At 39.4% G+C, this 24,536-nt stretch overlaps 2 protein-coding genes across 11 annotated transcripts in view; both read left to right on the top strand.

The window, feature by feature from the left end:
* The window catches only part of LOC105225696 (furin-like protease 2), a 725,052-nt gene that overhangs the window by 242,167 nt on the left and 458,349 nt on the right, over positions 1 to 24,536 (top strand). The window lies entirely within an intron of this gene.
* LOC105225695 (uncharacterized) lies at positions 2,423 to 4,913 on the top strand. 10 transcript variants are annotated; one of them, XM_049455574.1, is made up of 4 exons: positions 2,423 to 2,576; positions 2,640 to 3,524; positions 3,645 to 3,674; positions 3,792 to 4,913. In XM_049455574.1, the coding sequence occupies exons 1-4, from the start codon at positions 2,522 to 2,524 to the stop codon at positions 4,727 to 4,729; spliced, it is 1,908 nt and encodes a 635-aa protein (XP_049311531.1). In that variant the 5' UTR covers positions 2,423 to 2,521; the 3' UTR covers positions 4,730 to 4,913. The 10 variants fall into 10 exon arrangements, with proteins under 10 accessions (XP_049311531.1, XP_049311529.1, XP_049311536.1 ...); XM_049455572.1 differs by having other exon boundaries at positions 2,640 to 3,245; positions 3,375 to 4,913; XM_049455579.1 differs by lacking the exon at positions 3,645 to 3,674 and having other exon boundaries at positions 2,640 to 3,275; positions 3,699 to 4,913.

Raw genomic sequence — 24,536 nt, 5'->3', positions numbered from 1 at the left:
AATCTACATATACTATGTATGTAGCTATATGCTTTAGAGAGTAATGCTGACAGAGCGCAGGCCCACAAAATTAAAAAACTGTGATTGATCGGCGAGGTCCAATGTCAGCAGTAAACATACATTCATTATTGAAACAAATAAGTTTAAAATTTCGATAAAAAGAATATGGCCTCAGGTTTCTTCCGTCGATGGAACCAAATCTTATGAGCTGTTATTATTTTCACCCGTGATTCTACATTTGTAGATTTCTGTCTATGTTTCTGTAGCTAAATGATTTTGTTTGTATTTTTTATGGCTTGTAATTCCATATCGTTTGTACATGTATTCTTATCTGTATGTATGTGTGCATTTTGCCGGTTATAAAATTTCTATTTTTGTTCCCACTTCTTCTTAATTGTTTTTATTTTGTTAATTTCGTAGCGTAATTTGTTGATGTTGAAAGTGGCATCTGGTTTGGTGTCGTTAAATTTCATATGGAATAAAAAATCCAGAAAACCTGTTTCGCATACAAATTACGAGCGCTCGCTGTCGCTACGAATAGGTTATGGGACGCGTGCGCTACAAAAAAGTAAATAACTACTTCGGTTCTAGAAAATGTAGAGGAACGACGACTTTTAGTGATAGTGAGTATAATGATGATACTTTTATTACTTAGTAGATGGTTGTCAAGGGGTTAAAATATGTATATTTATTCTGCTTACCTTAGTTCGTTCAAAACCTAGAACAGCACAAGGTTTGGAACACCGCTTAGGGAAAAGTTTCAAAACCTGGAACAACACAAGGTTTGGAACACCGCTAAGACAAAAATTTGAAAAGCAAGAAAAAACATTGACTTCGTTTGAACCAAAGCTATAACACGCTTCAGACATTCAAAAATTACCGTAGAAGGACTTTTATCGTTCAGTTTCTATGACAGCTATATCTATGTATGTATATTGGCTCGATCTACACAGTGTGAGCGCAGATCGCATCGTTTTTTGGTCTATATTCCATGCCAAATATCTTGATGACATCTTGTCAGATGAAAAAGTTTTCCATACAAGCACTTGATTGTGATTGTTCACTTTGTATGACAGCTGGATACTATAGTGATCCGATCTCGGCGGTTTCTACAAATGGCGATTATTTTAAATCATTTTAGATTGACATCTCAAAAACTGATGGAATAGTTTGTGTATATACAAAGGATGTAGATAAGTCGAATTAGCTCGTCATGCTGGTCCTTTATATGTGGTATATACTTTATTACTTTACAGGGTCTCCGACGTTTCCTTCTGAGTGTTACATATTTCATGCCAAATTTGGGATATTAAGGACTCTACTTTTAGGAAAGAGCTACATTTTTATAGGCATGACAGTGCATTTATCTCTGAGGTCATCTAAAATAAGAAGAATTCATGGTATGTACGAGGACATAGAAACATTAGATCATTAGCTCTGATATAGATAAGAAGGTCCACGTTCTATGAAGATCACTTTGTATGTCGATCTAAGCTCGCTCCGACAAGTGTTATTGCATCTTTCATATTTTTCTGCTGTGTTGAGAGATCTGTTCGATATGTTTTTCTACTTAGGATTTGGTTTCAAACAGACTTTAACACGATATTCACGGAAAAGCATAAATATTTCCAAAATGTAATAAATCCAGCTTAAAGGATCCCAATGACAAAAGAAACTTGAGCACAAATGAGATCGACAGCCAATGAAATATTAAAAATATACTGACTGAGGTAGTGTTTAAAAGAATTATGGTCTGACGGTCCAACTTCGACTTGAAAATCTATCAGAAACAAATGCTTTGCATTAAAACAAAAATATATATTTTCAAAATAAATGATAGACTAGAACACAAGTTCTCAAGACATGACGGAAAACTGCACATAGTCAATAATTACATGCATCTCGGTTTCTAATAATCCAACAGTATTAACCATAGAGCAAATTCAGACGGGAGGCCAATATGTTGACTTGCTGTCATATGCTACAAAAGAAGCTTCTGTGGATTGCTTTAAAATTATATAGAGACAGTAAACCAAGAATCGTTTTAAACATTAGCCCCAGATTTTTCAAAGAATTATCACATCTAAAAAAGTACAAATCAAAAATCTGACAACTGATGTATTAAAACCGAGTGTAGGGTGCATTCCGAAAGAAAACAAAAAGTAAGAAAGCGCAATTGTTGATTGGGAGAAGAACAATTTCGCACATCTGAATTTCATGCCTCAATAATATGCAAAGTAATCAGTGAGCACATCGACTGGTTGACGGGGATTGAGGTTTCCCCCAAACGTGCGGTTTACACTGATATACATATCTATACTATATATGTATATAATATAGTAAAAGTAGGTTTGTACATGCACAAGTAAGTTGAATGTTATTATGAGTGAATTATCGGTTAATCCACGATCAAGAATCGCTGAATGTTGTCTTTTGTAGCAGCGGCATTTTAATTGGCGCCTAGAATGGGTTCTATATAAGCGCATCAGCGGGTATTGAGCGCAACATTTGAGTTCTGATCATGCGAGCGTTTGCAGTGTTTAGTTTGTTAGCAGTTTCACTGGCCTTGAGCAACGGTAAGGATGACGAAGTGAATTTACTTTAGAGTGTGTTCACGAAGTTTGACATTTCTTTTGCAGGCTATGGAGTATCACATAGCGGTGGAGGGTCCGGTGGACTAGGTTTAGGCCTTGGACTTGATATTGGTGGTAAAGGCGGCCTTTTGGGTCTTGGCTTAGGCGGTGGCGCTAGTTTGAGTTCGGCATCCGCTAATGCGGCAAGCAGTTCCGGTTCCGGTTCAGGTTATGGTGGAAGTGGAGCTGGTGGCGCAAGTGCTGGTGGTTCTGCATCGAGCGGGCTTGGACTGGGTCTAGGCCTTGGCGCTGGTCTGGGTGGCAGTGGTGGTGCTGGTGCTGGAGGTTCATCTGGTGGAGGCGGCTTTGATGGAGGTGCTGGCGGTTCAGGCGGCGCTGGTGGTTATGGTGGCGGTAAAGGCGCATCTGGTGGATACGGTTCATATGGTGCTTCCGCTGGTAGTTCAGCCAGTGCTGGCGCAGGCGGCGGCGCCGGTGGTGGATTTGATGGAGGCCTTGGCGGTGGACTCGGTGGCGGTTCAGGCGGCGCTGGTGGTTTTGGCGGCGGTAAAGGTGGTGCCGGAGGACAAGGTTCAGCTGGTGGTTCAGCCAATGCTGGCGCCGGAGGTGGATTTGATGGAGGCTTTGGCGGTGGACTCGGTGGCGGTTCAGGCGGTGCTGGTGGTTATGGCGGCGGTAAAGGTGGTGCCGGAGGATATGGTTCAGCTGGTGGGTCCGCTAGTGGTTCAGCCGGTGCAGGAGGCTTTGGCGGTGGACTAGGTGGTGGTGCTGGTGGTTCAGGCAGTGCTGGCGGTTATGGTGGCGGCAAAGGTAACGCCGGCGGATATGGTTCAGCTGGTGGATCCGCTGGTGGCTCAGCCGGTTCCGGTGCCGGTGGTGGATTTGATGGAGGCTTCGGAGGTGGACCTGGAGGTTTTGGCGGCGGTCAAGGTAGCGCCGGCGGACATGGATCAGCATCGGCCGGTGGTTCGGCTAACTCTGGCGCAGGAGGTTTCGGAGGTGGACTTGGTGGTGGCTCTGGCGGTGCTGGTGGTTTTGGCGGTGGTAAAGGTGGTGCCGGAGGACATGGTTCAGCTGGTGGTTCTGCTAACGCTGGTGCCGGAGGTGGATTTGATGGAGGCTTTGGAGGTGGACTAGGTGGCGGTTCAGGCGGCGCTGGTGGTTATGGCGGTGGTAAAGGTGGTGCCGGAGGACAAGGTTCAGCTGGTGGCTCAGCCGGTTCCGGCGCAGGTGGTGGTTTTGATGGAGGCTTCGGAGGTGGACCTGGCGGTTTTGGCGGCGGTCCAGGTAGCGCCGGCGGACATGGATCAGCATCGGCCGGTAGCTCGGCTAACTCCGGCGCCGGAGGTTTCGGAGGTGGACTTGGTGGTGGCTCTGGCGGTCCAGGATCCGGTGGTGGTTATGGCGGCGGTAAAGGTGGTGCCGGAGGACAAGGTTCAGCTGGTGGTCCAGCCGGTGCTGGTGGCGGATTTGACGGAGGCTTTGGAGGTGGATTAGGTGGAGGAGCTGGTGGTGCTGGAGGTTTCGGTGGCGGAAAAGGTGGAGCTGGAGCACAAGGTTCAGCATCCGCAGGTGGTTCTGCTGGAAGTGGATTTGGTGCCGGTGGAGCCGGTGGTTATGGCGGCGGTAAAGGCGGTCCTGGTGGATTTGGATCTGCAGGCTCCGGCGGAGGTGCCGGTTTCGATGGCGGCTTTGGTGGTGGATTTGGTGGTGGTGCTGGCGGCCAAGGTGGTGGCGGTCACGGTCACGGTCATAGAAAACACGGACAACATGGCCATGGCGCCGGCGGTCCTGGTATAGGTCTCGGTCTTGGTCTTGGCCTAGGTGGAGGTTTGGGCGGTCCTGGCGGTTTCGCTGGCCCCGGCGGTTTTGGTGGCGGTGGTGCTGGTAGTGCCGGTGGTTTTGGCGGCAGTGGTGCTGGTGGAGCTGGTGGTTTCGGCGGCAGTGGTGCTGGTGGAGCCGGTGGTGCCGGTGGCTATGGCGCTGGTGGCCGTGGCGGTGCAGGTGGTTATGGCGGCAGTGGAGGTTATGGCGGTGCGAGTAGTTCAGCTCATTCATCAGCATCATCGTCTGCATCAGCTTCAGCATCGGCATCAGCATCGTCAGGTTCCTTCAAAACAGGATATGGCCGATAAGCAACACTTAGCTTTCCCATTTACTCGCATATAAGTACTATACTATATAAGTTTTTTAGAAAAGCAGAGATTTTTTGTGTTCTATTATAGGTAGAAATAGCATTATAAATTCGCATTGTGATTGAGAAGTAAACGAAACAAATGAAATAATTTTCAATAAAGTAATTTTTAACGATATTCAAAACCGGTTTGTCTGTATGCAAATATCAAAATTGCTGATTACGAAATATTGAGTTATGGCAATTATTGCAGTGGATTTTTTACGAGAATATTTAATGCCTAGTAATTTTGTGAGGTGATCAAGATGTTTTCAATGAGTGAAAAAAAAACTAAAAGCTTATCTCTAGTGATTTTGTAATATCATTACACAACTGAAAATTAATTAACTTATGGAAAATATGACTGGGTATTATGAAGGCTAATGATATTAACACTTTTTTATCAAAACCATAAAATGTTAGTATAAACTTCGATACATGAAGATAGCTTCAGCAGTAATTTAAGGTTTTACATGGAAGAAAGCGGCTACACTCTCTAGATTATGCAGACCGGATGCGAGTTTACGGTTCTGAAAATATTATCTACGTTACTACAAGGTGATAGTCCAAAATTTTGTATGAATATGTAAAGAAGTTTTAGACAAGTAGAGAGAAAGAACATGATGATTCATGAAAAGAACCTCCAAACTCTTCACACTCCTGCTCAACAAGTCCTTGAACCAAGTCGGCACATTGCAAACTGAATATCAAATTAACCAATAACTGCAATAATAAATCAAATTGAAAAGACCGCAGTTCACAAGAAACATTTGTTGACCGAACGTTGACAGCAAAATTTACGACAAAAAGGAAACAACGAATTTAATAAATAAACAAGAGAAGAGAGCCAAGAAATTCGGTGGCAACGCAGAAATGTCGTCCAGCGCACACACAGCGCAATCGTGACTACTCAAGCGGCGAATTATTGCAGGTGAAAAGTCGCATGTCTAACACACACACACACACATACATGTTGTGTGCGCCAAATCGCATTGCATAAAATCAAATGTCACCAATACTTGAGGAAGCCATGAGCAGCGACATGGCGGTGTGGTGCTGCCATCAATTTGCTGTGTGCCTTGCGCTGTCTTTCGCTATATGCTGTTGGAACGCTGCACCGCTAGGAGGCCACACACACACACACCTGTTTGGTAATGGTTGGGTGGTCAGCGCATGTCCGAGGAAATATTTAGTAGCAAGGAAATATATTAGTGCACGCAAATGCAGTGCACACGTCGCTCATGAACGCCGGTTGCGGAGCGAAAATCGCAAGAAAGCCAGAAACAAAGCACTTAAAAGACAACAAAATGCAACAAGGAGCACGACAAAAAGTGTAGGAAAGCACAGGGAAACTCAGCATCGTCCAAAGCAATATTTCAAAGGACACGAGCCACAAGCGACACATGCCCCGCTGTTGTCGTTGTTGAATTGCACTCTGTGCAGCTGATTTTTGTTTTATTTTCAGGTGTGGTTTTGTTGCTCTTTTTTAAATATCCTTCTTTGCTTAACGGTTGTTTGGTTTTTATAAAATTTGCTGTCGTTGCAAGCTTAAGGAACCTCCACTGTTTGCCACATAAAAATTTCGTGCTTCAAATCGCTTTCTTCTATTGGTCGGTGGGTAGAGCTGACCTGACCAAATAAAAGTCTTGCATTTGAAAGGAGGGGAATTTGTTAGTAGACGCACGTGCCGGAGACAAAACTATAATATATTTTTAACTAAAAGGTAATGAAACAAGCTACACTTCGCTTGAACTTATATGCTTTCTTCTTAATTTTCTTTTTTCATCCAACCCAAAAGCTCGTAGTATATAAAGGCAGGGCCGTAGCGTTAAGACCGAGACTCGGGAATGATTATCCTGAGTTTTTGGAGAAAAAATTTGAAAAAAAAAATTGAAAAAAAAAATTTGCAAGACACAAGACCGCCCTAAGAACTCCAGGCTCGGAATTTCTTCCGATCTCTGATCTGAGATGTGTCTGATCTCCCGCCCTGTCTAGCTCACTGCATACAATACTTTTGTACTACAACATCCCGTTATATGAAGTCTAAGGTTTCAAAACTTCTTCCATAATCAATGTTAATTTCAACTCGCAAATAATCTAGAATTCTCTTTGATCCTAATACATCACTTTGCTTTACCAAAATTACAGCTTGTGGACTCAGCGGTTTCCCTACTTATATCTGCGATTGATTGATTATACGAGGGCTGGATGTTTTATACTACTTGACTAGTCCATCGCTTTCTGGATCGACTGCGGTATTCGCAGTTGTCAATTTGCAAAGGACCATAAATCTTGTGCAGAACCTTTCTCTCACAAACTCGTAACGTCGACTCATCTGATAATGTCATCGTCCACGCCCCTGCACCATATAGCAGGACGGGAATAATGAGTGACTTATACAGGTTTGCTTTTGTTCGTAGAGAGAGAGGACTTTACTTCTCAATTGCCTACTCTGTCAAAAGTAGCACCTTCTCTATTCTGACCTGCCTCGAATTTTTTCTCCAGTATTAGATTCAAGAAGTCACATGATAGATAGTCGCTTTGTCTGAAACCTCGTTTGGTATCGAACAACTTGGAGAGGTCATTCCCGATCCTCACGGAGCTTTTAGTATTGATAAAACCTTATATGCCACGTAAGGGTGGTTTATCTCACTGTAGTTGGCGCAGTTTGTAGGTTCTCGCTGTTTGTGAATTGAGCAGAGCACACTTCGGTACAAATCGTTGGGCATGCTTTCGTCCGGCCATATTCTGCAAATTAGCTGATGTATGCTCCTAATCAGTTCTCCGCCGCCATACTTGAATAGCTCAGCTGGCTCTCCATCGGTCCCCGTCGCTTTGTTGTTCTGTAGATGGCTAATTGCTGAACGAACTTCTTCATAGTCGCGCAATGGAACGTCCGCTCCATCGTCATCGATTGGGGAATCGGATTCAGCTATCTTCTATCGTTAGTCGTTCACTAGACCACCTCAGGGGTTCTACAAGAGTATGCTCCGGTGTTGAAACCTGCATCTTTTCGTAGAATTTTCGAACGTCATCCCTGTCGGCTGTCAAGCTCTTCATACATAAGCATTTCGGCCAATGGTTTCGGTAGCAGCTGTTTTCAAGGAGCTTGAATTGTCGTCCCACAGTTCCTTTAAATTCACCTGCAGAAAGCAGGAGTGCAAGTCGAGTATAAAACCGTTCGGCTATCGGTTGTGATTGCAGCTTCTCCACGTCGAATCTTCCTTGTTTAGAGGACCGAGTCGATCCTAGGACTTCGTCTAGAACTTGAGTTGTGTCTTCCGTTTATCACAACATGATCGACGACCACTCTGTAGCATCTTTGGTTACTTTGTTCTTCTTTTGCGTCGAGGCGAAGACGCAAATCGACGATATGCTGAAGAGCTTCGCCTTGTTACGGATTGTGGCTAGCCGTTCATACCCGGACTCGGTGGCGGAGTCTCCCCCACCACGAATCCCACACCGAATTTGCAGTTCTTTATATGGCCACTGTAGTAAATGCCACAAGGGCCAACTTGTCTCAGTCCTTGTCCCGTCTATCGCACTGAGCATTGACACCAACCAGCTGGGCACTGGCACCTTCCAAATTAAGGGACGGGCAATCCATGTGCATGCCCTTAAATCGTAATCCTTAATACTTTTGCAGGGGTCGTCATTAAAAGGGGGGTCTCTCATCCGACTCTGTTCATTGGGGCGGGACCCAAAACCAGCCACAGCACAGAATGTTTCGCGTTTTCACTTTAGCTCGCCATCAAACGCATGTTCTTTGTCTACCCAGAGGATACTTTGTCAAAGACCGGAAATCGTGAGCTGCTTCAGCCATATGTAAAATAATCGTTTCTGGCCACTCCCAAGTGAATTTTTGACACTAGCGTAATTTCTGCACATAACTCCATCCATTACATTGCAAAATATTACAAAAAAAGAAATCGCTTCTTCTTATATTGTCACCAGTGTACATACCAGTATATAAGATCAGAAAAAAATTAACCTTAACACCGGCAATGGTATTTCCAAATAGCCGATATGAGGAAACCATTACAAAATAAACAACTTCCGTGGCGTATGAGGGTCCTAACGGCATTTACATACCATATATATGTGCACATATATCAATGCCCGACTGCATCGCCTTTTGCTGTTGCTTTTTATATCTAACGCAGCCTTGTAAAAATCCATTTCGTCTCACAGCTCCAGCTCACTTCCACTTACACACATACACCCCCAAACACACATATATGCACTTTATTTTTCTAACTGTAAAAATTTGAAAAAGGAATGTTTATAAACAAAAGTTAGCGAGTCAAAACGATTTCCGATTGTTACGTGCACTCATACCAACACATGGACACCCAGGCATACACACATGCATAACATTTGTTGCAACACAAAGTATCGCATTTTGGTTTATTTAGCCAAACTTTTCACTAAGTTTTTGCATTTTAATGCAATGTTTTTTGGGAACTGCGGCATGTTGCATGTTTTCCGCATATCTTTTGTTGTTGTTTTTTTTTAATTTTTGTTTAGTTTCTAATGCTTTTCAGCGGTATTTTATTATGCCCACTGCTTTGCGGTTTCCATTGTCTAATAAATGTCCTGCGGTGGCGGATCGTGACCGGCTCGGCCGCTTTGTTTCGTTTCAGATCGCGGTGCTGCGTTAGGATTTTCTGTGTTTTATTTTGATTTTTATTTATGTTTTTATTTAGATTTTTTATTTGCGTTTTTTATTTTATTACCTAAAAATGTCAAAGCAATGAAGAATTGAACTGCAGCGGAGTGCTCGTAAATAATTGAAATTACTCGAAATATTGCAGTTCTTTGAATTTATTGTTGAAATGAAAAATTGTCTCGGAAATAACGGTTCATGAGTTTTGTGACACTCGAAAAATAACAGAAGTGATATTTATGGAAATAAAAGCTTTTATTGAACTGTTCATAGTCTCAGGACAGTTGTGGCTGTTCTTGCTGTTAGCCATACTGAGCTAATATCACAAGTCACTTATTATCTAACCAGATTTTATGAGATTGTAGAGTTAATATAGTGAATAAGCAGAATTTTAATAGAACATAAAAATTTATGGCTAGGCGATCTATGTATGAAGAATTATGCATTTGGTTTAAGATTTAAAAAAAAATTACTTATGATCAAAGTAACTGCTTTAGAACTGAGAACGGATACAGAAGGCGATATATAAAGGGTGATTTTTTAAGAGCTTGATAACTTTTTTTAAAAAAAAAACGCATAAAATTTGCAAAATCTCATCGGTTCTTTATTTGAAACGTTAGATTGGTTCATGACATTTACTTTTTGAAGATAATTTCATTTAAATGTTGACCGCGGCTGCGTCTTAGGTGGTCCATTCGGAAAGTCCAATTTTGGGCAACTTTTTCGAGCATTTCGGCCGGAATAGCCCGAATTTCTTCGGAAATGTTGTCTTCCAAAGCTGGAATAGTTGCTGGCTTATTTCTGTAGACTTTAGACTTGACGTAGCCCCACAAAAAATAGTCTAAAGGCGTTAAATCGCATGATCTTGGTGGCCAACTTACGGGTCCATTTCTTGAGATGAATTGTTGTCCGAAGTTTTCCCTCAAAATGGCCATAGAATCGCGAGCTGTGTGGCATGTAGCGCCATCTTGTTGAAACCACATGTCAACCAAGTTCAGTTCTTCCATTTTTGGCAACAAAAAGTTTGTTAGCATCGAACGATAGCGATCGCCATTCACCGTAACGTTGCGTCCAACAGCATCTTTGAAAAAATACGGTCCAATGATTCCACCAGCGTACAAACCACACCAAACAGTGCATTTTTCGGGATGCATGGGCAGTTCTTGAACGGCTTCTGGTTGCTCTTCACCCCAAATGCGGCAATTTTGCTTATTTACGTAGCCATTCAACCAGAAATGAGCCTCATCGCTGAACAAAATTTGTCGATAAAAAAAAAAATTGTCGAACACTGATTTTGGTAATAAAATTCAATGATTTGCAAGCGTTGCTCGTTAGTAAGTCTATTCATGATGAAATGTCAAAGCATACTGAGCATCTTTCTCTTTGACACCATGTCTGAAATCCCACGTGATCTGTCAAATACTAATGCATGAAAATCCTAACCTCAAAAAAATCACCCGTTATTTGTAGATTTTTTGAGGTCTAGTGCTCTAAATGACGTGGAAAATTCTTTAATTCCACCCACTAACACAAAAGATCACTATAGTTATCACGCTCGCGTTTTGAAAGGTTTACAATCGAAAATCCTGTTTGAGTCATTAGAGTCTAAGAAAGTGGAGGATTATACGAAAAATTCCCATTGAAGGTTCCATCCATCTTCAGAATAAGGTAAAAACCAACAGATTCAGTGAAACCGAAGGCGACAGCCTAGGGATAATTGCTCTAGGTGGCATCCAAGTAAGATTTAAGTCACTAACAGTTTCGGTGCGACAGTGGCACGGATTCTAGAGGTCCCAAGCCGGCCATCAAAACAAAACTCATCAACAACCATTACAGTAAGATAATCATGTACAGAAACAAAAGAAAGAAAATAAAAAAAACTTCCCGAGCCAGGTAAATGACTCCGAATACAAGAGGGAACTAAAAGTTTAAAAAGAGCGAAATTTCATGACACTTGCTAGGCGGGTTGGCAATATAATAGCAGTGATTGAGAAGAAAAAAAACGCTAATGAAACGCGAACAGTAAGTCTTACTCAGAGTTCTTGTTCTTTCAAAAGTGCTATAATTACATTGACAGACCTGGAGGAAGTATGTTGACGGAAATTCAATTCAATTTCAAAAACATCATAATCACATTGGCGGACTCTTATTTGACACGTTGGTCTAATGGAACTAATTCCGTCGTCATTCTGTGGTTGTTCTTATAGCGGCAGAAAAATTCCCTGATTTATGTGAATTCTGACGAGTTAACAGTCTCTGGTCGTATAAAACTCCGAGTCCGTTCCAGTTATGTAAGCTCGAGTGTCGTAAGAATAAGTCAATTTGTCGTCCTCGAATAGGTCGGTGTTCGAAATTAACATTGTAGCAGAGAAAGCTATACACTTAAGCAAGTCCATAACATTTAGCTTTTTCAAGGGCTTCTTAAAGCAACGGACTGCAATACTGGAAAAGCCAAAAAAGTTTGTACTATAAAGGGTTACATGGGTTTTCTCGGGTAAGAAACAAACTTTCTTCAAAAATTTTTTCATATAAAAAATTGAAATATTTTATTGTTACAAATATGCACTATAAGCAAATAAATTCTGAAATTTTAGGATAAAAATATTTTAAGCTCGGCCACATCGACGTCGGTGCCTGCGTTGGCAGGATAACTCCTTGCAGGATCGTCTGAAGTGAAAAATATTCGTGTTTTAGCTAAAATCTTAACTTAGAACTTGGGCGAGGGTGAAAAAACTGAAAAATAGATTTTTGGTAGATATTTTTTACAAAAAACTAAAAATTTTGTTGAAAGTATTGCGACCCTTCGTTCCTTCGTTCAAGATTTTAAAAATTGTATCTCAAAGATCTGTGAAAAATTTCAAGAAGAACGGTTGAGTAGTTCTCACGAAATCTTGCCAACCGACTTCAAAAACACAGTTTCGAGAAAAACGCGTTTAAAGACTGTGCACTTAGCCTAGCTAGCCTCGAGCGCACAAGCTATCAAGGCTGTATCTCCGAAACTATTAGTCGAATCGACTTGGAAATGTATGACAATATTCTAGAAGTGTTGTAGAATTTTTTAAGACAGTAAAAAAAACAATTTTTGAAATCCGTAAACCCATGTAACCCCTTAAAGTAAGAGGAAACTAGGTAAATATGTAGGGGTCTTTACCTTCAAGGTTTCATATTCAGAAACATGCAGGAAACGCAGGCACGAAGGAACGCTTGAATGCACGAGTATGTATGTAAGAGTCAAAACTCGTCGACTTTGTTCAAAAACTAAATTTTATGTTTAGTTTTTATTTGGGAATATAAAATTTTACAATTTTAAAAACAAAAATTTTCGAAATGTTTATTATGTAAATCAGAGGGGAGATTATAGAGACCTCAAACAGCTAATAAACGGAATTTCATATTTCCCACTGGTATTGGACTTCAAACGAAGTTTATTTTGACGACCAGTTTTATTTATTTCATTTAATATATTCGTATATTAAGGTTTATATAATAACACATTCCTACATACTAATGAATTTACATACAAACACTTAAGCTCAGCTAAGCATTTGGAAATGTAATTCAAACAATTATGCCAAAGGTGAGCAAGTAATTAAATTCATAACAGTTTAGTGGAGAGTTCACCACATTTCGATGAAAACCGCAAAATCCATAACAACAACAATAGCAATTCAGAAATTTGGTTAACAAAATATTGTGATAGTCATATCAATTTGAACTAAAGAGGCCAACTAATAAATCAAGTGATTTGAGGCCTATCGTTTACCGTTAAACAAATCTACAAATAAGCATACGCACATATTCAAATATATTTATTTTGCTTGCGACATAATACCATGTTTGTAACTTCGCCAATACTAGTGTTGGTCTTGAACTAGTGTCGTCGGTAATCGCTTTTTAGAACTTCTTCTCATCTCTCTCACTTTTTTCCTTCAACTTTAATAAATAGGTTTTCGACTTTTCACGCACTTTTTGCAAAAATGCTATTATTTATCGCAAATTACCTGCAGTTGCCAATATTATTCTATTCTTGACTTGCGTCAATTATACCGATCTCAGTATACGCCTTACATACAAGTATGTCGTTAAGGTCTGGCAGTCTGACCGGTATGTAATCTTAAATACTCTAGAAGGTCTTTGATTTTAAGAGAGAACGCTATCACAATTTTTACGGAGCGAAAATTATGAAGTTGAATCGAAAAAAAATTCATCTCACTTCAGTATACATAAGTATTTGATAATCAGCTTTCAAAGTTGCGATTTTCAATTTAATACTTGATGAACTGAAAAAAACCTTTTATTTAGTAATTCATATATAGGGCATACAGTCGCAAATACCATATTCAATTACTTTCATAAGCGAGCATGGTATGTATTTATGTGAGCTGTGTTAACTGCCTGTGGCCGTGTGCTTGTGGTTCGTAATTTCAATTACGCTCTACGGCAAATTAATCATTGTTGGCAATGTGATGTGAATAGCGAATTGTAATGCGGTTGCGGCTTAACAGCAATGCCAAATATATGTATACATACGTACATATACATGTACTTGTAGATACAAAAATATAGCATATCAGAGATTCAAATGCAGGTGGAGCGGGCAGTATTATGTCGTTATGTAACAAATTAATTGTGTTGATATGAAAATTTGAGACAAATTAGAATATATACATATATGTATGTATGTATGTATGTAAATGAAAAGAAAATTTGACAGACACATTGTAAAATAGATTTTAAGCACATAATGTGAGCGTCTGCTTCAAGATTGAATTATAGTAATGTAAAAATATTTGGATATATCAGACCAGATGTTATAGTCTATGATGTAAAATATAGAATTCATAGAAAATCTCTTCAAAATCTAAGAAAAATTACAAGAATTTTAGGCCAACGTATATTTACGGCAAAAAACCTATCCAGTTTGTAAAGTTTTTGCCGTTCCTCTCAAATTTATCTTTTTGGCCTCAATACATTTGTGCCAACTTTTTTTTTGCGATTCACGTTTGATGTCTTCAATTGACTCAAAACGGTTCTCCCGGAGAAATCATACGAAGCTAAATCAGGCACAATATTGAAAATTTAGTGAAAAACTCACGAAGAATCAATGCAGTACGCGACGGTAAATTATCACGGTTCAAAAAACAAGAATTTTGTCTCATAATTCCAGTCTCTTTTTAATAATAGCTTCGCGCACACGACGCATAACGAAAAGGAGAATTCAGAGTTCACCACATCTCCATGATTGAAGAAACCTGTCTAGCTAAATGAGTATAGAAGTCAAAACACATTCGCATTCACCACACCGAAACACACCAATCACCACTTAACATAAAGCACAACACTGAAACGCTACATCCACCTCTTCATTACACAAATGATAGTCGGAAATCATTGGTCCACAGACGTTAACGCGATACTGTTTTTCGAAAAAATTTGGATATTTTAGAACCAGTCGTGCTTTACATTTTTATGCCCAAATGATCTTTCAAAAAGGTTTTCACTGATTTTTCCGATATTCCAACGATTCTGATAAGATCTATGACTGTTAATCGTCGATTCTCAAGCACCAATTCCTTTATTTTATTGACGCTTTGCTCACAGAATTAAATTTATTTAAAGTATCTTCATTTTCCATCTTTGCAGAGCACATATTCGTAGTTCTACGCTGTGTTCTCATTTTGAAGCTCGCTATGCTTCATTTACAAAAATTATTGCTTTTTCTAGCCATCATATTACCACATAAATATTCCCAAAATTTCATAGTAAAAGTAATAATGTTCAGTCAGAAAGTAGTTTTTATTAATTTGTCATTATTTTTGCATAACTATTTTTTTTATGGTTTCAAGAAAAGGACATATTAGCAGATGGGAATATACTATCCTCTTAATTCTTTAGTATCGGTCTCAAAATGCGGTCTTCATGACAGTAATATTCTGGTTTTACCCACATTTCTGCTCTGCGGGTGCTGATGTTTAGTTCGTAGCCTACTTTGATAATATCATTATCTTTCACCATGCGCACTTTTTTCTTAACCAAATGTGTAAATTTCCTGTAATAATTTGGCATAATGGATCCACGTTTCTCGCTACGTAGCCAACGCAGTTTCCATCTTGTGAATCGCGAAAAAAGCAGATATTCCTTCGGATTGCATATAAATAGCATCAAACACTGACTGGATGCAGCACACGTGGTATCTATCGCCTTGGTAATTTCCTCATGTCCAATAGTTCATACAGAATATAACCCGTGCCACTAAGCACGAGATACCTAGGCCTCACATTCAATCGGCGGTCTGTGGTGAACTTGCGTCCATGTTGAGAATTGCCGAAGAAGTTTTTCAGTTGCCATCGAATAAGAAAAGTATACACATATATGGTTTTCTCTTCAGAACAATAATCCAATCTACATACTATGTAATCTGATTGGAAGTGATTCAAACTTTTTTAAATTAAACTCTTGTCAATGTCTAATTATATAATTGAAATCAATCCAAATTTCTTGAAAATTTTTGTGATAACCATTCTTAGCCCCTTTCTTGAAATCTTTTAAGATTAAATTTTTACGAAAATTGTTGCTTTTACCTACCTTAGCCTTAAACCCAAGACTTGTCTCATGTCCACACATTTACGCATTTGATCTTTACAGCTAATTTCCATAATCAAATGTCATTTACATGCAAATCTTGCAATTGACTTTCAATGAAAATTGCTAATCATGCTATGTCTTAAATTAGAACGTTTTCAATTAAAATTCAGACAAACACACGTACAAAGCTATACAAACGTGCAACTGTGCATAACTAAACTGCAAGATAACAGTTAGGTAAGAGCTCGCAAGCTTGTTATCTCGCCGTCGACAGCATTGTGCTTTAGTAGCTGTAGTGCCTAACTACCGCAAGTGATGTTATCTGTCTAATAATATCATCTTATCATCTAGTGACGTTATCTGTCTAATAATATCATCTTAACGGCCTGCAACAACAAACATAATAACCTGCTACTCGATCAACATATCACACCGTTTACATACAAATATTGCTCGTCACTGACACGCCGCTAATTGTGGCTCATTGGAGCTCGATTTCGTTGCATGAGCCTACACGCGGTCTTTAACTGCTTTCGAATTGAGTATTTTACGGCTTAGCGGACTTAAAAAGCTCTGAGAGGCTTGCATTCAATATTGCATTTGAAATGTCCATGATTCAGCCAACTTTTATCTAACGGAATTTATGGTACATCTTAGTTAATCGAGCTAATTTTGGTTCACAAGATGATACGACAGTTGCAATGTTCGACTGCATATCGCACGTAGTCGACATTGTTTGGCATTTTATCATGGAAAGACCTACGTCAACATGGCCATTAACTTATGGTCAACATAATCGGTCTATTCAGCGTACCATTCACAACATTATCAACCATCTTGAGACCCAGCATTCATTTTTGGATAATATTCGACCGAATAGATCAGGTTAAGCACGCAGTGAAGCAAATATAGCAGTCATACTCGAAAGCGTACAAGAAGACCGTGAAGAGTCGATCTGGTGCAGCTCACAGCAACTCGGACTGACGTATGGAACGACTTAGCGCATTTTAAGTCGAGATCTTAAAGTGAAAGCGTACAAAATACAGCTTGTGTAAGAAATAGAGCCGCTCGACTTTCCCAAACCACATCACTGTTGGTGTGACTTCACATCGTTAGACCTTTCCTTGTGGGGATATGTGGAATCTACTGTCAATGCGGACAATGCGGCTTCGATTCAGGTCTGGGAGCAAAAGATCACGCGTCTCATTCGCCAGTTACTAGTCGAAATGCTCGAGCGAGTCATCAAAAATTGGACTCAAGGGTGGACCATTCGTGACGTAGCTGCGATCAACATTTGAAAGAGGTAATCTTCAAAAATAAAATGCCAAAGAATGTTCTTTCGAATGATAATAAAGATTCACTATTAAATTTGAAGTGCCTGTGTTTTTTTTAAGTAAAAAACCCCGAAATCGATAACCCTTCACTGTGACTTCATAAAGTCTGGGTTCGATCCGAGTTGCCAACCAGTAATAAACAATGCTAGGCATCCGGGTGCTGCAGATATACTGAGAATATTTCTATGTTGAAAACCCTCTCCTAAAGTATGTCTAGCATTTGAAGACGATTGAGAACTTATAGAACTCTCTGCTGACCGGCGAGTATCAAAAATGGCAGGAGAAGTTCATCGAACAATCTAGAAAAGAGTATAATCCATAAAATGTTAATATGAAGGTAAATTAATGATGTAAAAAGTAGAGACTTAATAGGAATTGGTGAGGATATTGCTGATATAATGGTTGAACGGTGAGAGACTTCGAGAACCACCATATCCATATTCAGGACAGAAATTCGCGCCAATCTTGTGGCTAGAGAGGCTAGAAAGCTATAGAGGAAAGTCGGAAAAATGATTGCCATAGAGTTGATGTGGTTGGTAGGGATCAATTATATACCAAGCATCGGCAGTCGGATTAGTTATTACGAACTGGAATAGAGCGTACCTCGCAGTACCCACGACTATTTGGTGCTGACTGCCAAACAGAATACTAACTTCATTGTCGAAGGTTGGGCTAAAACAGAAAATAGTAAACTTGTGTGGTCTCTTTTGGTAGTCATACGAGTCGAAAAGTGGGTGTTATGGGAACCGCTGACTTTGAAAAAAATCCAACTTTGCTCGCAAGTCTAAGTAAATATGGGCCAATAACAAGCTGAATTTATGCCCTACTTTTTTTCAAGAACATACTCCATAAGAGAGGGACACTGTGAGGTTAAGTAAACTTTTTAGAGAAAACAAGCTTTATGAATTCCCGTCATTTGCGATTTTCGAAGATCGTATGAATTCATTGTGCTTTAAAACCACTAGCCGAAAGCTTTCACTAATAGCAATTCAAATAATCGCATTCGTAATGAATCTACTCCAAATTATTCGACGCATACATCGACAAACACGCAAATCCATGTATATAGTTTGAAATGACTGTGTGCGAGACAGACTGAATGCCACTGCTGGGCAATTGCGTAAATTTGCATATATACACATACTCACACATATTCACACACATCAATATGCGCTTGCAATCACAAATCTGTCTTTATGCTCATAAGTTTGTTTGCATTACATCAAGTACTTTGCATATCTTAAGTTGGATTTACGTCAGACCCCGGTCGCCCAAGGCAGCGGTGATACGCCACGTCGACGCATTAAGGCCTCAAAGTGCACGAGCGCGGAAATGAGCTTTTGCGGGCGCACGACGGGTCGATACTTCGGGTAGCCGCACCAGCTTAGCAGTGGAGCGCGGCGAGCATTTCAGGCGCCCGACTTATGCGTGTGCGTTTACGCAGCGGTGACATTTCGCACTAATGCAGGCATGCACTTAAGCATATATGCGGCACCATGTTGGCATGCATGTGTGTGTGCGCGTGTGCGATTGTGATTTTATCGTGTGACATTTTGGACCACAAATTCAAATGATGAATGATGCATGATGTGAGATGTTGCATGTAGCGCGTTTGATTATGTTAGTGAGTTGGATTTGCTTGGATATGTAAGTAAGCTGGTGAGTACGAGTATGTAAGTACAAGTATATAACTGTTAGTATATACTCGTAAGTATTTGTTTAAATATATATTGAGTATGTAATTTTGTTTTGGATATATATAGTATGTTGTTTTCTACGGAGGGGAAGCATTGAAAGACAGAACCTCAAGCTAGCATTGAACCTTAAAAATCAACCTAGTCGTATGATCTATTTAGCATACTCGTAGATACACTTCGATTGACTTCCCATCGTTGTTGGTAGTCCTTCCACTTCGTCGCCAGATAGAGCGACAAACTTCAAAACATCAGCCTGGAGTCTCGTGCTATTTTGCTTTGCTCCAAATCAATGCATGGACATTCATACATCACCCACTCTCATAAGAATGAGATCTCAAGGCGGATCATCATCATAGCAGCGGCACTATTAGTTGACAGCAAATTCTCGGGTAGAGTGGTGGGTTTCATAGAAGAGGTCTAATTCAGAAGTTTTGGTTCGCCGGAACATCATGCAAGGATCGGTACATTTTACCGTATGTGGGCGTCATTTATTCCAGATAAAGGGTGTTTTTTCTTCAAGTGGGTCTCTAGAAGAAATAAAACTCATTTTAGCTATGTTATAAGGATAAGACCTCGCCAGCACTTTTAAAATTTATTTCAGGCAATTTTAGATAAATTTTTGAAGCAATAACGTGCCGAATATTCTCTGTACAGGCTTTAGTCGTCTCCGGCTTATTTGTGCAGACTAGCGACTTTACATAGCCTCAAAAATAATCTCGTGAAGTTAAAACGCACGATTTGGGAGGAAACGCCACAGGCTTGCGACCCAAGACAATGCACTCACAAAAAAAATTTCCTTGAATGAATTTATTGTTTCTTTAGCTTTGTGGCATGTAACGCGGTCTTGTTGGAACTAAAGGTCATCCGTATTAAAATTATTTAATTCAGGCACGAAAAATTAAGTGTCATGACTGTAACTTATGACCGGATTCATGCTCGAAGAAATATGAGTCAATAATCACGTTTTGGTTCTATTCACCGTATGTACGAAGCGCTAGGATTGAATTGACTTGAATTTTGTAAACCTGCAAACTAATATTCTTTTACAAAATCTTCCAAAGTTGTTGGACACAGTTCTTAATGTTGCGCGCTATGGCAGATGTTCTAATTCGGATCTAGAGGATATATTGTTAAAATATATAAAAAGAATCAGGATAGCGAGACGAGTTGAAATCCTTGAGAAATCTTGATGAAACTTGGAATGCCTGGACTTTAGCAAAATGAAAGGTACGAGTTCGTAGATGGGAAAAATCAGGTTACTGACAAGCCCATACATCGCCATTAACCGAAGACCTATAAAGAGCCACAACTAAGCACTAATTCGAGATATAAAACTCTAATTTGGCACAGAAGGTTACAGTAACAAGGGGGAGCTGCGTATCTATACAGCCGCTGCATGAAGTGCAGTGGTTCTGGCGCCTTTTTCTTCGAAAATATTCGGAGTAAACCAATGAAACTTTGGGACTATATTTTTGAATAGTTTTACAATTAATTAAGGGCGAAATTTTTTTTTTTGAATATTCTAGAGGTATCTCTCCCCTTAAAGCTTTCCTTAGCCCTCATGTACAAAGATTATCAAACTATCGCGTAACTTTGTTTGTTTATGGTTTACAGCTCTAAATCTGTATGTACAAGAACAGTTTGTATGTATTTAAATATGAAAATTTGTAAGCTCGAAACAATTTTTCGTGTTGAATGTGGTATTTATGTTCAGTGAACGAACTCGTTCTGCTTAGTCGGCTTACAAATTTAGTCTAATTTGTCCAACGAAAGAATAGTTGTTTTCTTTTTCCACATTGTTTGCTATTGGATGTTGAAATAAATCACGAAAATCAAATAAATCAGAACAACTAATGAAATATACTAAACAGACCTGAGTAAAATGGATTAACAATTTTTTATTAAAATAAAATATTAACAAGCTATTAAAGAAATTAATTAAAATGGACAAATATAAGTACATAAAACCATATATTCACTTACATACCTATACCTAAATACAAATATATATACATATATACAGATATACATATATATCGATATACTTATGAGTATATATGTGTGTATAAATATATCATAAACTATTTAATGACACAAATACTTCAAATGCACTCACAGAAAACAACAACAATGTGAAAATGTGTGTACAAAAGTATGTTGCAAAATAAACTCATTTGCATACTAAAATTAAATGCCATAAATAAAATACACACACATTATTTAATTGCACATGAGTGAACATAAAACTATTTTATGAGCATTTCACTTCTTTTTTTCGGTTTGAAAGATAATTAAACGAAGTTTACTATTTTTTTTAAGTAAATAGTGCCAACTACAAAGTAATTTAAATTTTTAATTTTTTATAAACGATTTTTTTTGTCGACTAAATTCTTACTAATTTTATTGCAAATATTTGAAATTTATTCACACAATAAAATAAATAGTTCGAGCGCGCCAATGTCATTAATTTATGAAGTACAAATAAATTCATTTAGCGGGTTATTAGTTATACGAGGGGAAAAAAATAAAAATAAAATATTTATGTGAAATGTTATGATAGCGGTTAAGGAAAAAAATTAAAAAAAAAATAGCAATAAAGCATAGGAATGATATATTTATTTAATATATATGAGCTGATTTATATTAATGAGTTGAAGTAGGCTTAAAATTAAAATACGAAAAATAAATATAAAAAAGAAGTTTAGTTAATAAAATAATTTAAAATTTTCCTCGACAAGGCTCCATAACAGGGGGGGTAACTCCACTAAAAATTTAAAATTTTTTCTCTGCAATAAAGATCGTCTCAATTGTGCTTGAAAAACACTTCTTATTTCACTTCCTCCCTAGAATCCCATAATTCCATCCTTGAAAGCAACGAGTCAAACAAATTTTCAAAACCCACTGACTGCACTTCTAGCATTAGGCGTTTGCTTTACTTGAAAATCCACTCAAATAAAATTCACACATGCTTCTTAGTTCCCTCACACACACACACAGCGGAAAGTGGTTGCGTATTCTTCAAAATGCTGGCACTCGCTTGCATTTTTGATGTTGCACGCTTCAAAGCAAATCGCATTCACATGCAACTCCTCTTCCTGTCTTCTGCTTTATTTATATATTTTTCGGTTGCGTAAGTGTATGGGTGTGTGTGCTTTGCTTTCGTTGTATGCAAACAATGCAAACGACTGCTTAAAGCCGAAAAGTATGCTACAGCGAAACAGTAGCATAAAATAAACAATAGCGACGCGTAGTCAAAACGCTGATAGAATCTTCTGACGTTGCACTCTGCAGCAGGGGAAGTGGTTTAATGCGCTTGTTTCCTTAAGCAGCCGACAGCAGACGGAGGTTACTGGAAATATACAATTTTGGAAACAAACTTGCAAAATTCCAGCTAACTGGGTAACTGATATACCATATAGGAGTAGTGTAGTCAGTATAATGCTCCAACAGTTTCAACTTTTGTACAAGTAGTCAGCAGTAAGATTAGAGTAGATAAATAAATGAGGATTGCACCGTGAGCTAAGGTGTATTGTGTTCTCTCTTGAGTATTCTGGAGAGTCAGGCTCCATGTCGCAAAACCGGCAATTCGCACAAGAAGCTACGCCCATGCTATATTAAGTGCTTCTTGAGCTTACAATTAACTGTGAGAAGGCGACAAGAAGCCTGATTTTGCCCTTGGTAAGTTGATATTTAAACCTTTCAAGGTTGTAACCACCCATTAGCAATTTGGTATGGCGCATGTTTTGTTGTTGTTGCCAATACCCCTCCCTACTCATTCCTTCGTACTTGCTGAGCAGTTCCTTTATAGTATGGGGCGAGCTCATCCGCCAGTTTATTCCTGACTTTACTTTTGTGACCAGGCACCCAGATATGTTGCACTTGGTTACGTTTCGTTAGACTATTCATCCGTTCTCTACACCCCAGTACTAGTAGCTATTTGAGGCAGAGATTGCTTTAAGTGCCGCTTTAATTTCATTGCGATAGTTCCGTTGGAAGTTTATCTCTACGCACCGACTTATTGCAATGACCTTTGCTTTGCCTTCCGAAAACGACCCATTGCTATGGAGTGTTTGGTGCGTGGTCCTGTGACTCTTGCGTTAGATCCCTCCGACTTAGCCTTATTGCTAAGGGTAACCTTGAACTTCTTAATGAGTTTTACACTTTTGGTAATACAGTCCCTTGGTAGAAGAGTCAGTGGTATTTCATTACTTAAGTCCTTTATGCGCTGGAAGAATATTACCTTACCCCTACCAAACCCTTCTACTGTCGTTTGGTGCATAGTGTATTTGGCAACTTAACCGATTACTAGGTGAGCGGTGTGAGATTCAGCATGACATCAAGTGCCGCCGTCGAACATTGGCGACACGCAGATGCAGACGAGTTGTTGCAGCTTCGATAAATGAAATCCTACCGAAGTCTGCGGTGCTTTCGAGGCCAAGGCCATCACTCCATATGTGATAATCGCATAGCACGATCATGGTGTTCAATCATCTGACAGACCTTCACTTGCAGCCCCAGGATTTACCAGCTAGCCGATTGCACACCATAAATGCTTTAGTAGCTTTGGCCATGGTCAGGTCAACAAACTGTTTCCACCGCAGAGTGGAATCAAGCGTGAGACCAATGTATTTGACCATATTACTCATCTATATCTCTCTGCCCGAAAAGCTGGGTTCCTGACGCCAGGCAGAGACCTGCTTCGCGTAAACGGTACGATGGTGGTCTTCGAGAGGCTGATGTTTAGTCTAATCCCTCTGCAAAATCCCTTATATAGGCTTAGTCCCCTTTGTACGATATCGCAGAGAGTGTTCTCAAATTTTCCTTTCTCCTCTAGCTATGATAACAATGTCGTCCGTTAGTTAGCAAATCGAGCAATTCGTCCACGACTAAAACCCGATTTATTAGATTTCAGACTAAATAAAAGTCCACGACTGCTTAACGAAAAACTTCACCAATATTAAATTCGGAGGGAAATCTTCAGAAGAGACCATCGTATCGATTCATCAACTCATCCGGAGTCATGGAATCGAGTTAAAAATGGAACAAGACTCTTGGCACAGCCCACCTTAAAATTAATCCCACCCGAACTTAAGCCACTTCTACTTCTTATATAGTTCAAGTTTAAGTCACGCTCCCAAGAGGATACCTAATATAACCAATTTTTTGGTCTTTTGAGGTTACGAAAATATTCTAACAATGATCGAAATGTGTATCTTTTCAGGACCCTTGATGAAATATAGGACCATGTTGTTGTTATATCGGCAGGAAATATTCCCCAAATAATTTTGGGGAATGTTAACGAGTTGAAAGACCATGGCCGGATAAAATTCGAGTCTGTTCCAGATAGGTAAGCCCGAATCTCGTGTGAATTAGCTTGTTTCGGTATATTAGCTAATCAAAAAAATGTTAGCTGTAGTCCAGAAACTCAGAATGAATGGATGAGAATGCATCTGGTGGTCAAGTAAGAGTAATTATATTATTATTAAA

This window comes from Bactrocera dorsalis, chromosome 4 (genome assembly GCF_023373825.1).
Source record: "Bactrocera dorsalis isolate Fly_Bdor chromosome 4, ASM2337382v1, whole genome shotgun sequence".
NCBI lineage: Eukaryota > Metazoa > Arthropoda > Insecta > Diptera > Tephritidae > Bactrocera > Bactrocera dorsalis.
The sequence above is the reverse complement of the archived record's forward strand: the minus strand, read 5'-3'. Positions and strand labels throughout refer to the sequence as shown.